At 43.5% G+C, this 13,710-nt stretch overlaps 1 protein-coding gene across 2 annotated transcripts in view; it reads left to right on the forward strand.

Moving 5' to 3' along the window:
* Positions 1–13,710, forward strand: part of RUVBL1 (RuvB like AAA ATPase 1) — a 52,842-nt gene that overhangs the window by 16,215 nt on the left and 22,917 nt on the right. For both annotated transcript variants that reach the window (XM_073591895.1, XM_073591896.1), the window contains exons 2-3: positions 7,433–7,519; positions 10,587–10,719. In XM_073591895.1, coding sequence (XP_073447996.1) covers positions 7,472–7,519; positions 10,587–10,719 — 181 coding nt within the window. In that variant the 5' untranslated portion in view covers positions 7,433–7,471. The remainder of the gene's footprint in view (positions 1–7,432; positions 7,520–10,586; positions 10,720–13,710) is intronic.

A 13,710-nucleotide genomic window follows, 5' to 3' on the forward strand; every position in this document is an offset into this window, starting at 1 on the left:
TTCCAGCGCAGTCCTACCGCATGCACATCTCCTATGTGCCCGGTTCAGACCATTACGTTGCGGTGATGTGCAGGCATGATGCACTGAAAAGTACTTGCACAGTTCTAGCAATCCAGTGCTTTGCACCACGCGGCCTGTAGTTGAACTTTAATATGTCTCTGTGACATTTCAATAAAGATAGTTTAAAAAAAAAGGAAACTGCAATCTGCCAAGCTCATCGCATCATCACTGTGTGGACCTCAGCCGTATTGCACTGCACATTAGCCCTTATGTTCATTCAAACCAGATGTGGTGGGACTGCGTTGAATGGCTATTCAATCACAATCCCACCGCCTGACAAGCCAAAATGCCTAGTTTTGTGTGTGTCTGGGTCACACAATTTGCACTAAAAAGAACAACATGTATTTTTTTTTTTTTTTTTCAGCGCAGTGTGGGGCAATTAAACTTTATGAAATACCTGTGTGAACTTTCAATAAAGTTTAAAAAAAAAAAAGTGACCGAGATTGCACCGAGATTGGTACTGCAGTGATCCCACCAGACGACACGTAACTCAGCCGCTGGTGTGAATTAAACCTTAAAGTTAGGGTTGCGATGATACTACTTTTTTAAGACGGATACCCTTTTTCACGTACTGACCGATACCGATACTTTTTTTTACAGTTTTTTTAACCACTTCAGCCCTAGACCATTTGACTGGCCAAAGACCAGAGCTCTTTTTGCGATTCAGCACTGCGTCGCTGTAACTGACAATTGCGCGGTCGTGCGACATGGCTTCCAAACAAAATTGACGTCCTTTTTTCCCCATAAATAGAGCTTTCTTTTGGTGGTATTTAATCATCTCTGTGGTTTTTATCTTTTGCGCTATAAACAAAAAAAATTATTATTTTTTACTTTTTGCTATAATATCCTCCAAAAATATATATAAAAAAAAACAAACTTTTTTTTCCTTAGTTTAGGCCGATACGTATTCTTCTACATATTTTTGGTTAAAAAAATCGCAATAAGCGTTTATTGATTGGTTTGTGCAAAAGTTATAGCGTCTACAAAATAGGGGATAGTTTTCTGGCATTTTTAATAATTTTTTTAATAATTTTTTTTTTTACTAGTAATGGACACGATCAGCGATTTTTATCGTGACTGACATTATGGCACAGAGATTCCCCAGTCCCTTTCTCTGTAGCCTCAGCAGCACTGAAAATGAATGGAGAGGAGACAGAGGCTCCTCTCCATTCATAAACTGAAGCATCGTAAACCGAGTTTGGAGGGGGACCGGAGCGGAGCATGGGGGGGGGGGAGGGGCGGAAGGCGCCTGAAGGAGGGCACGGGGGGTGGGACTGGAGGAGGATACGGGAACAGTCAGGGGTGATCGGTGCGGCGGTGGTGGGAGTTGCACGCACCAATCCCCCTATATAGATTTCCATAAAGCAACTGAAAGCCGTAGGAGGGAGAATAGGAGAAGCAGCTGTCAGCTGCTTTATTGAGATCTATACAGGGGGATCGGTGCTTGTATTTCCCCCACCGATCACCCCTGACTGCCCAGGTATCGGATCAAGCATCAGCGCATTTGCCTGAATACAAGTACTCGGGAAAATGCTCAGTATCGGCACCAATACTAGTATCGATGCAGCCCTACTTAAAAGTGTAACTAAAGTTCCACTGTTGCATACTGTGAGTAGGCAGGATTTTATTTTCCAGAAGAGACATGCAATAATCTATCTGCCTGTTTACAGCGATCCGTGCACTGTAAACTGAGCTGCGCTTGCGCAGCTCCACTTACAGTGGCCAGCCCGATCTTTGTGTGCCACAATGATTAGCTGCTGCTCATGCACAGCAGTGAAGTCATCCCACATTGGCCAGTGGAGATGGTCAAAAATCAGCACACAGGTGAAGAAGCCAGGGAGGGATCATTGGAAAGGTCAATGTTGATCCCCTTTAGTTCCACTTTAAGTAGCACTATGGCCTCCCATTAAAGTGCTACAACAAGTAATTATAAATACATCTGCATTTTGTTTACTTTTACCCCCCCCCTCCAAAGTCCCACAAATAGCTACTGATCCGCCTAATAATACTGTGATAGCGGGACAACAATGCTGCACTGCTTCTGGATTCCCAGCAGAGTTACCCGTCTCATATAGGCTGTGCCCGGCTTCCACTACAGTGGGAGGAGGAGATGTTACAGGGAGTGTGGCTGATTATAAGCCTGTTGCTTGTCAGTCAGCACCAGACTGCACCTAGTCGCCCCCCCCACCCCCCACCCCCCCCATTGCTTTTTGGATTGGCAGCACTGCCTCTGTTACTGAAACCCTCCCACTGTGATCTGCAGTGTCTGGAAGGGGGGAGCGCCTAAGGCATAAATGGAGGATTTGGCTCAGTCAGGGAAAGTAAAATTTGTGTTTGAGGCCTGTTCATCACATAGTAATTAGATGTGGTACGATTTACGTAGTTTGCATGTTATCCCTGGGCCTGTGTGGGTTTCCTCCGGGTTCTCCGGTTTCCTCCCACGTTCCAAAGACATGCTGGTAGATTAATCAGATCCTGTCTACAAATTGGCCAAATATGTTTATATGTGTATGTGTTTGAAAGCGCGACGGGACCCTGTAGGGCAGGGATATGCAATTAGCGGACCTCCAGCTGTTGCAAAACTACAAGTCCCATCATGCCTCTGCCTCTGGGTGTCATGCTTGTTGCTGTCAGTCTTGCTATGCCTCATGGGACTTGTAGTTCTGCAACAGCTGGAGGTCCACTAATTGCATATCCCTGTAGGGCATGGGTCTTCAAACTATGGCCCTCCAGTTGTTCAGAGCCACAATTCCCATCATGCCTAGTCATGTCTGTGAATGTCAGCGTTTTACAATGCCTCATGGGACGTGTAGTTCCGCAACAGCTGGAGGACCGTAGTTTGAAGATCCCTGCTGTAGGGTAAAGGACCGCACTATATCAAGATGCAACTCAACATATCCGCCATTCATTCCTCTGAAAAGGCCATCCCATGTGACGAAACAAGGACATGTGATTGGTCAGCACTGTGTACCAGGCTCTCCTCTCTAGAGCTCTTGCAGGAAATCTGTCAAGCCTTTCCCTCACTGAATGAGTTAAGTCTTTTTAGAAATGCTCCATTTTTTTGGCTGCTTTTCACAGCTATTTTTATTTACTGGCCAAGCTGTTCCTGTGGCATGGTTTTCATTTGATGTGCTATGTGTGGGAACGCTGTCAGTGGAGCAGTGCACAATTTGGAAAGGCCTCTGACAAGTCTAGCCCATGTGGACCATGCTGTGGGGTTATCTGATTGCAGCAGAAAACTTGCCGTGAACCAGTGATTGGAGGCTTTCTATTTAGAGGGAGATCAAAGCTCCACCAGTATATTCCATTGATACTTTATGTATACAGTTCAAGCTTCGTCCTCATTACTGTATACTGTGAACCAAGTATCACGGGGCCATTCGAGGTGGAATTCAGATGTCCGTGGACACAGTCCAGGAGCATCAAAGTCAATATATAAATAGGACTATAGTCATAGTAGATGTTAAAGAGTACCTGTACTGTATTAAGAAACATTAATCCAAACAAGAACCGCACCACTTGGCGCGCCGGCCAGAACAAACCAAATATAAAAACCAGCGCGCAATCCCCTCAAAGAGCAATTGGCCACACTGCTTGTGTTTATTGGTTACAACGGTATGAAAAAACCATATCACCCTAACCATGATAACCTCTTATATACAGTGTTGTGCAAACATTTTAGGCAGGTGTGAAAAAATGCTGTGAATAGAAATGTTAATAATTTATCTTTATCAAATAAAATGTAAAGTAAATGAACAGAAGAGGAATCCAAATCAATATTTTGGGGTGGCCACCCTTTGCCTTCAAACCAGCATCAATTCTTCTAGGTAGACCTGCACACAGTTTTTGAAGGTACTCGGCAGGTAGGTTGTTCCAAACATCTTGGAGAACTAAGCACATACCTTCTGTGGATATTGACTGCCTCAGATCCTTCTGTCTCCATGTAATCCTAGACAGACTCCATGATGGTGAGATCAGGGCTCTGTGGGGCCAAACCATCACTTCCAGGACCCCTTGTTCTTTACACTGAAGATAGTTCCTAATGACATTGGCTGTATGTTTTGGGGTGGTTGTCCTGCTGCAGAATACATTTTGGGCCAATCACATCTCTCCCTGATGTTATGGCACAATGGAGAAGTATCTGCCTGTATTTCTGAGCATTGATCCTGACCAAATCTCCAACTCCATTTGCAGAAATGTGGCCCCAAGGAACTTCCACCATGCTTCACAGTTGGCTGCAGACTCATTGTACCGCTCTCCAGCCCTTCACCAACAAACTGCCTCCTCCTACAGCCAAATATTTCACATTTTGACTCATCAGTACAGAGCACCTGCTGCCATTTTTCTGCACCCCAGTTCCTCTTTTTTTTGTGTATAGGATGTGGAAGCAAAGCTAAGCAACTCAACTAAGCACAAACCTAAGTCTTTTTAGTCCAGCACAGGGCTCGTCTGCATTAGTGCTGGTTTTTCTCTCTCTCTCTCTCCCCCTCCTCAGACTCGGAGAAAACAGGGGAGACATTGGCTCCTGCTGCTGTCAATCAAATCAAGTGCAAACAGATGCACAAGTCTGAACCAAGCTTTTGGTGTAATGCAGTGTTAGCGCCACAAAAGAGCGAAGATTAGTGAGAATTTAAAGTAGAATTTCAGCCTCAACCTAACTAGTCTTAAAAATGCCCCATCCCCCTCTTAACATATTTTCTCATGTGTAAAAAAGATGTATATATACCTATTTTCAGCTTGGTCCAGTCTTGAGCCCCAGTGTTAGCCAGCGGCAGCTGCAGGGGAGAGGAGAGAGCATTCGGCTGCGAATGCCTGGAAGCGGTGACGTCACCCATAGGCTTACTATGGCCCATGTGTTGTCAGTGGTTACTCCCCTGCAGCTGTCTCTGGCTGACACAGGGGAGCCAGATCACATGACTGGATCAGAGAGGCAGGCTGAAAACAAGATTAGTTTGTAGGGTTGCACTGATACTGTTTACTAAGCATTTGCACAAGTAACAGTACTCTTGCAAATGCTCCGTTACCTGGAACCAATACTTTCAGGCCTGGTTCTTTCAGCTGTCAGTGGGATACCCTCACTGATGGCTAAAAATAAAGAAGCATTTATAAGTTGTTAATGAGCGGACGCCTCTTCCTTAACAACCGATGACTCATTTCAGCTGTCAGCGGGGTTCCCCTGTTGACAGCTGAAGTGTAAACGAGGTCCTGGCAATTGGAGCTGTAAAAAAAAAAAAAAAAAAAAAAGCAAAGTAGCTCTGCAATATTTATCGACAACATTGCTCATCCCTGAAACAGATAAAAAGAAACAATGTTTCTTTTTGTATCTTTCTGTTTTACAGATCAAAGAGCTGAACTTAGATCTGCAAATGAAAGCAGTTAAAGCGGGGTTCCACCCAAATTTTGAACAATATTTGTATGTATTCTCTTCCTTGCCTAGATGCTGACATGCCATTTAAAAAAATTTAAATTGCCGTAATTACCTTTTATTTTTCTATTCTTCTTTGCACTTCCTGGTTCTCCTCCCGTGGGAGTAGGCGTGTTTCTAGCCTCTCCCAGACTCCTGGGAGCTAGTCTCAGGCTTCCCAGGATGCCACTGAGCATGTGCGGGAACGAGCGGTGAATGCTGGGAGCACAGCATTCACCACATCCAGGAAATAAATGCTTGTGGGCTTCAAATGCCCACAATGAAGATGGAAACCGCCTGCAGTGAATAATATAAGTTATTCTTTCCGACGAAATCTGACACAGGCGGACATATTACACACAATATGTGAGTATGTAATGCTGAGAAGAAAAGTTTGTGAATGAACTAAAAAACCGATAGATAGGTGGACCCCCGCTTTAAAACAACCAATCAAGTAAAAAAAAAAAAAACATTTATTTTTTTTATTAAATGTTCCTCTGTTTAACCACTTAGTAACCCTTAGGGTCGGTTCACACTAGGACGACTTGGGATCCGACTTCTAAGCCCTCAAGTCGCCCCAAGTCGCTTTACTGTGAGATTTGCATTACAGTGAATGAGAGCGTCTTAATTGACACTACTGAAGTCGCTCCGACTTCAGAGCGTACTACTTGGATCCGACTTCTAGGCGACCTGTACCCATAGAATTCAATGGAAGTCGCCTCCAAGTCGGATCTCCATCTATATTGAAGCGACTTTTCAGTTTAAAAAATTAGTTTGCCCAGGCAAACCCCTCCCTCCCAGAGAGCTGATTATTCTGTGATTGGCCACAGCCAAAGTCGCCTGTCCTGGAGGCGACTTGAAGTCGCGTTGTAAATTGATTAAAGTCGCGTTGAAGTCGCCTTGCAAAGTCGCGCTGAAGTCGTGTTGCCCCTGTGTGAATCGAGCCTTAGTGCCAGTTCACACAGGGGCGGCACGACTTGCAGGTCGCCTCAGCGAGGCGACCTGCAAACGACTTCTGAGGCGACTTGCAAAACGACTTCTGTATAGAAGTCTATGCAAGTCGCCCCAAGTCGCCCCCAAAGTAGTACAGGAACCTTTTTCTAAGTCGGAGCGACTTGCGTCGCTCCTATTAGAACGGTTCCGTAGCACAGAACGGGAGGCGACTTGTCAGGCGACTAGGTCGCCTGACAAGTCGCCCCTATGTGAACCGAGCCTTAGTTTACTCTAATCAGCCTTAATTAACTCCGTATTCTGCTTCTCCATTTATTATTTTACTGCTTTTTTATTTTTCACTTCTATTTTATAAACTAATAATAATTTAAACTTTTTGTTTGCTTTGTTAATATTTTTACACCTTTGAAAAAAGCACAAAATTAAAAAACAAAAAAAATATATTTTATTTGTAAATTAACTTTTTAATGCTTTGTACCATTGGTGACGGCTAAAGTGTAAACAAAACAGTTGTGGTAGGTATCGGTAATTGGTATCGGCGAGTACTAAAAAAAAAAAAAAAAAAAAAAAAGTATTGGTACTTGTAAAAAAAAAAAAAAAAAGAAAAAAAAGCTCATCTGTGCATCCCTACTTGTTAGGGTTAACCTGGATTTCTACTCCTTTTTTTTTTTTTTTCCAATACTTAATTTAAAGAGAGCACACAGTAAATATAGAAACCACAACCGTGATGTGTATGACAAGCTGGAATTCTACTTTTAACCAATTCTTTCTTTTGCATACCTGGCCTTTTGTTTTTGTTTTTTTGTGGCAGTGAAAGGGTCATTTGTAAAGGCAGCAAACCATCACAGCATTTCTTTACTTCTTTGGGTATCTTTGCACCCTTACCAGTGGCTTTAATAGCGAACTGTCAAAACATTGTTTTTATTTTGCCTTAACCTTTTTTGGTCAATCAGAGCTCATGTTTCATGCATATCCACCGTTTGAACCATTCCTTCTTTTTTTCCCTTCCAATTGCAGGCGTGTGGCGTAATAGTAGAGCTAATTAAAAGCAAGAAAATGGCTGGGAGAGCGGTGCTGCTGGCTGGACCTCCTGGAACTGGCAAGGTAACGGGCGTTTCACCTGCATCCTATTTAGCCGTGGAAAATGTCGAGCATGAAAGTCAGAATGTTCATCACAAGTACAAGTGCTGGCAATGCCCCCATGTGTTGAAATGTTCCCCTTCCACCGCGTCCTCTGAATCAGCTCTGTGTTTATGAGAACAATTAAGCATGCTTTCGTTACAGAGCTCATAGTTGACGTTTTCACTGATCCATGCTTATTAAAGGACATTAATGTGAATAAAATTACCATGGGGGCAGCGCTGTGATTGATGATACGCTGTTTAGGCTTTCCACATTGTGAAAATGCAGATTCCCTCCAGGGAACATCATTCTGTTGTCTTAAAGGGTTTCTCTGCCCATTGTGAAAGGCTTCAAGGTTGGTTGTATCCTGAAACAGAAACAAGCTGTCTAATAATAATGGCTTCCAAATTAAAACTGACAGATGTCTCCTGTTGTGTTTTTTTTTTTTTTTTCTTAGCTGCCTGCTGTCTGTTGCATGTTAGGCCTTACACAGGCTTTTTTTTTTTTTTTTTTTTACTATGTCTACAGCTTTGAGCAGTTTTATTGAAGCTTTTTAAAGTAACCTTGAATTTCAGTTTGAGCATATTAAAAGCAAGGTTAAAGCTGATCTCCATGTTCTAGCGAACTTTAACCTCCTGCTGACCACTCACAGAAACTATACTGCAAGCTGGTGACAGGTGCAGGCTCGGCAACATCCATGTATGTTGCCAGGTTGCTTCCGGGTTCAGGCACACATATGTGCGCCTCCTGCCGACCTGTGCTGTGATTGGACAGAGCACAATTTTGGCACTAGATTTCAGCCAATGATTTCATAATTAGCAAGGTTGGGAGCCTGATCCCCAGTCAGGCGACCAAAAAAGTAGGGGCATATTGGACTATTGCGGTACAGTAAAAATTTTAACAATATAGAGAGTATAACAATAATGTAAAAATGTATAGTTGACTTTATTGATGCAAAGAAAAAATCATTAGTAATACAATAAAACATGATAGTAATACAGGTGTAGCACCAATAGGGTCATTAATATACAGTAAGACAATTGATCTCAGATATCATATTCCTCAACTAGTTTCGCTGACATAAGCCGCTTCGTCAGGAGGGAATCTGAAGATGGTTTATTCTGACTAAACAGTCTGAACCTAACAAATAGGGAAAAATACAATGAGGTTTGCCAAAAGACATAAACAGTAAAACTTATATTACAGCATCATAAATAACAAAAATGTAATAGAAATTACAGGGGGAAGGGGACGGATCTGCTTACCCATGTCCCAACAGACCCCAGGCGCAGGGCTCCACCACCACCATTGATTTCAGCTGAAACCTGCTGATTGGCTGTTTCCAATCACACACAAAGTTCTGTGTACAGAGAACAGCGATCTGGCTGTTTCTTCTCCCTGAAAAGCTGGGTGAAAAAATTGCCAGATCAGTAAGTAAAAGCGGCACACATTTGTTAAACACTTAAGTTAATATTAAAGTGGTTGCAAAACCCTTACAGACCACTTTGTGCTACAGGTAAGCCTATAATAAGGCTTACCTATAGCTACCCAGGATAACTCCTAAACCTGTACGGTTTAGGAGATATCCCCTGTATTTGCATGTGCCGACGTTAACGGCACATGCGCACTGACACAAACTGAAGCCATATGTGCCGTTGCTTCAGTGAGTGTGCCGTTACCGTGTGCATGTGCGGGAGTAACGTTATCGCAGCTCTGGCCAATCACAGCGCCGGAGCCGCAATACCCGGAAGTAACCCCGGGAGTGATGTTGCCAGCCAGTGCTGTGTACGGGCAATGCAGCGGAGGCTTCGATCTCAGGTGAGTATTACATAATGAGCTAGTATGCATAGCCTTTGTCTTGCAGGTGTTAGCTTATTTATTTTTTTCAAAGTGGGTTTACAACCACTTTTAAAGGCAATTTAAAAAAACAAAAAACAAACAGGTTATATTTACCTGCTCTGTGCAGCAGTTTTGCAGCTGATCCTCCTCTCCTTGGGTTCCCCTTTGCGCTCCTGGCTCCTCAATCCTGCTGAGTGCCCCCAGAGCAAGCAGCTTGCAATGGGGGCACCCGAGCAGGCTCACTCCTGAGCCACGGCTCTCTTTTAACACACAGCCACAGCTCGGCCCACTCTCTCTCTTGTCATTGGCTCACTGGCTGTGATTGACAGCAGCAGGAGCCAATGGCTTTCGCTTCTGTCTCTGCCAAGGAGGGAGAGTCCCCCCAGAGAGCCGAGGCTCTCGTGCACATCGCTGGAAGAAGATCCGGCTCGGGTAAGAAAAAGGTGTGGGCTGGGAGAGCCATAGAATGCATGAAGGTTAAACACCGTGAGCCTTTAGAACCACTTTAACCCCTTGATTGCCCCTAGATGTTAACCCCTTCCCAGCCAGTGTCATTAGTACATTGTCAGAGTTACAGTATTATCACCGTATTGGTGTCACTAGAGACGTCAGTGACCCTCCCAGCCAGTGTCTGTTAGCGCTGTATTACTTGTATGTAGCTTCAGCTACGTGTAGTATAGAGCGCTGTGTTTAGCAGTGGGATGGGGCACTTCCCAACCCACCCTAGAACAAAATTAATTTGATCTGAGCACTGCTCAGCCATTCACAGGGAGCTATAAATGAACACAAAGTATCCTCTAAATGTCTGAGGAGGGCATCTTGCTAAACCAATCAGAGGAAGCTTTGTCTTCTTTCATAGAATACAAAGCTTGCTGTGACTGTCTGAGCAGTGCTCAGCCCAACTCAAATTTTTTTTTTTTTTTTTTTTTCTGGGAGCTGGACGGGAAGTTCTCATTCCACTGCCAGAACACAGAACTGTATGTAGCTGAGGATTCTACAGTGCTCCCAGTTGCTGTATTTGTTACTGAACTAAATATATGGTTTGGACCAGCTTGGTTCAAACCAAATATTTAAACTTCACTAAAACCCGGAGATCCTATTTAAATGGAAGTGCAGACTGTCCCTGTAAAGCTGGATTTTAGGACTCTTAACGTAGATGAACCATCCTTTTTGTAACTCAGTTTTAATTGATGCTTTTATTTGTTTGCAGACCGCTCTGGCCCTTGCTATTGCACAGGAGTTGGGCACCAAAGTGCCATTTTGTCCCATGGTTGGCAGCGAAGTCTATTCTACAGAAATTAAGAAAACAGAAGTGTTAATGGAGAATTTCCGAAGAGCTATTGGTAAGTGATGGCCAAGAGACTCGCTGTGGTTCTTTCACTCTTGGCTAGCATTTTGACCCTTCCACCAAAGTTCAGCTCCAAACTCTGGGCACTAACGTGCTCATTTAACCACTACCCACGTATAGACAAATGACGGCGGGGGGTGGGTGGCTCTCTCATTCTGGGATGACAGCATATGACCTCATTCCACTCTCTGCACGCTGAGCGGTGATCAGCGACGAGCTGTGTACAAAACAGGGAAAAGAAAATACCGGGGTTATGGCATCTAGCTGCAGCCATAACCCCGGTATTTAACGACAAAATCATGACGTAAATTCCCAGTTAGGCGGTCGTTAAAGTGTTACTAAACCCAGGAGCCTGCATTCACTATATCTGGTCTCCCACAGTACACAGAATATTGTAAATGCAATCATTTTAGTAAATATAAACTGCTAAATACCTTTTCTTATCAGCAGTATATATAGCAGTCTTGTGACTTCTATCAATGTCCAGCCAAGCACTAGTTAAAGCTCTGTAGGAGCTTAAGACCCTTTCACACGGGCGGCTGTTCTGCCGCTGTTAAAAACATGTTTTGTTATTTTGAAATCCAGAGAATCCTGGCACAGCATTCACTTGCAGTTGTACATTGCGATTAGCTGCGTTTACGTGCAGCTGCGTTGGAACATTCTTGTCATTTATGATGTGCTTCCTGTTGATTTTCTTTCTTTGTTGCTGCTGCTATCTGCAGGAGAAATAGTACACTGCGATTACCTGCAGTTATGTGCAGATAGCTGCGCTAAATCGTTCCTGGACGCCGTCAACTTTATTTTTTTCTATCTGCACAAAACCGTTGCTAAATGCAGTGTGTGAATGGGGCCATAGGAAAGCATTGTGTGCGTTTAGTTGCGGTAGATAACTTCATCTGTCCGCAGCTAAAAGCACAATTCTATCCGCCCGTGTGAAAGAGGCCTTAGACTCTCACTGTCCTATTAGACTGCGAGGCCCCTGACCCTCTTTCTGAACAGTGCTGATTGGCCCTGTGCTGATCACATGCACCCCCCAAGAGAAAAATAATCCTTTTTAGAAATACACACCATACTGAGCATGTGCAGCCTGACTCCCTAGGCCAGTGATGGCGAACCTTGGCACCCCAGATGTTTTGGAACTACATTTCCCACGATGCTCAACTACACTTCAGAGTGCATGAGCATCATGGGAAATGTAGTTCTAAAACATCTGGGGTGCCAAGGTTCGCCATCACTGCCCTAGGCTTTGTGTTATCTGGAAATTATCAGGGGTCAGTGAAATGGGAGGATCAGAGAGGACAGGATCAAACATACAATGCGGAGAATTAACCCCTTAGGTTCCACAGTGAGTATAACAAGCATGCTTTACTGCATATACAGACTGATTGTACTGTTGTGGGTTTAGTAACACTTTAAGCTTTGACAAAAAAAATAAATAAACCCAGAAAGCTGAGGTTAGTTTCTGCACCAGATTTTGCACTCCAACTTTAGTATATCAACCCAAATGACTTTCCTGAGCCCTGTCTGCAAAGTACTAACATTTACTGAGAGAAAATGGAAGAAAAAGGGAGGGGGTCTAGCTAGGACTGAACAAATTAGCACTAAACAGGAGAGAAGGACAGGGGGAGAAACCAGAATCACATTAGTAAACATGTTGTAGTGGCCCAAAACTGCCACTAGTTGGCAGAATACTAAAAAACTTCATGCAGTTCAATAAAACACAGGATTGTTACATAAAAGTGGGGCAGAACACATTTATTACTGTATATACAGATGGTAGCAAACATTAGAAGATTGAACCCTGTCAAGCTTCACCCTGACATGAGAGCTCTGTTTTTTTTTTGGTATAGAGTCTCTCTAAATCCAAAGAAATTGCGTCGTTTCATGGCCTGCCATAAGGCAGCATGGCAACAGGAGGTGACGAGGCAGGCAAAAGCTAAAAGTAATGAGCCGTGAAAAGGTGTTGCGCCGGCACATCGATCGAAGAGGATCACTGAGCAGGTTTTATTATTGAAATCACAGGCGATCGTTTTCTGAGCACAGCTGCAGGAGACAAATCTCCCCCTTTAATCCCAAAGTCAAATAAAGCTTGACCCCTTATTGATTTTTTTTTTTTTTTTTCTTTTACCAAAGAAAGGGGCAGTCAACATTATCTTAGCCTTTAAATTCTGTCAAGTCAGGGCCAAGGCGGGGAGGGAACGAAGCAGAGAAAAACCTCTGGAGCACAAATGAAAGGCGTCTGCAATATTTCCTTCGTGTGATGAAGTTGCCTGTCAAGCAGGTGGAAATTTGAACCAACAGTTGAAACCTGTGTCATCCCCGTTGTCATTCGGCAAGATAAGAGCCCGAGAGTTAAATCATCACTAACAGCCGCCGCTATTGTGAGCCGCGGTACATTCTCTAAATGTCAGCACACAGGAAGATTCTAAACAAATATTGGATTTACTGAAAGACTGGGGGGACTCTCTTCTGGAATTTTCAATTTCATACGCGGATTGGGATTAGCAGCAAACATCCTAATAGGATTCTTCCTGCCTTTGTAAATGAAGCATCTCGTTCTGGGGAAAGCCTTCAGTGCTAGCAGAATCTGTAACACATTTAATTGCAGCAATGGCCGTTAAGCTGATCTGTTCAAGCGATGGCACAGTCTCTAGACTTGTTGATCAAGTGGCAAGAAAAAAATAAAGGGGGGGGGGGGATTGCTGCTGGCATGGTGTACTTGCAAAGCTTTTCAAAGTCCGTTGTGGGCATTCTATAAATTCTACAAATCATCTATCAGCAAAATATACAGACCCCTTTGGCCCGCAGGGAATATAACTGCTATCAGATTTTTCTGTTCTTGGCTGTAATGTGCTGTCCTAAAACTAATCACAATCAAAAGGAACCATCATGGTTTTGGGTCAGTTTTATTTACGTTTTACAAATTATTTAATTTAAGTTTTAAATATAAATAGTTTTTCTGCTAGAAAAGTCTTTGTTTTTGGGT

The sequence above is a fragment of the Aquarana catesbeiana genome, linkage group LG07, assembly GCF_042186555.1.
Source record: "Aquarana catesbeiana isolate 2022-GZ linkage group LG07, ASM4218655v1, whole genome shotgun sequence".
Classification (NCBI taxonomy): Eukaryota; Metazoa; Chordata; class Amphibia; order Anura; family Ranidae; genus Aquarana; species Aquarana catesbeiana.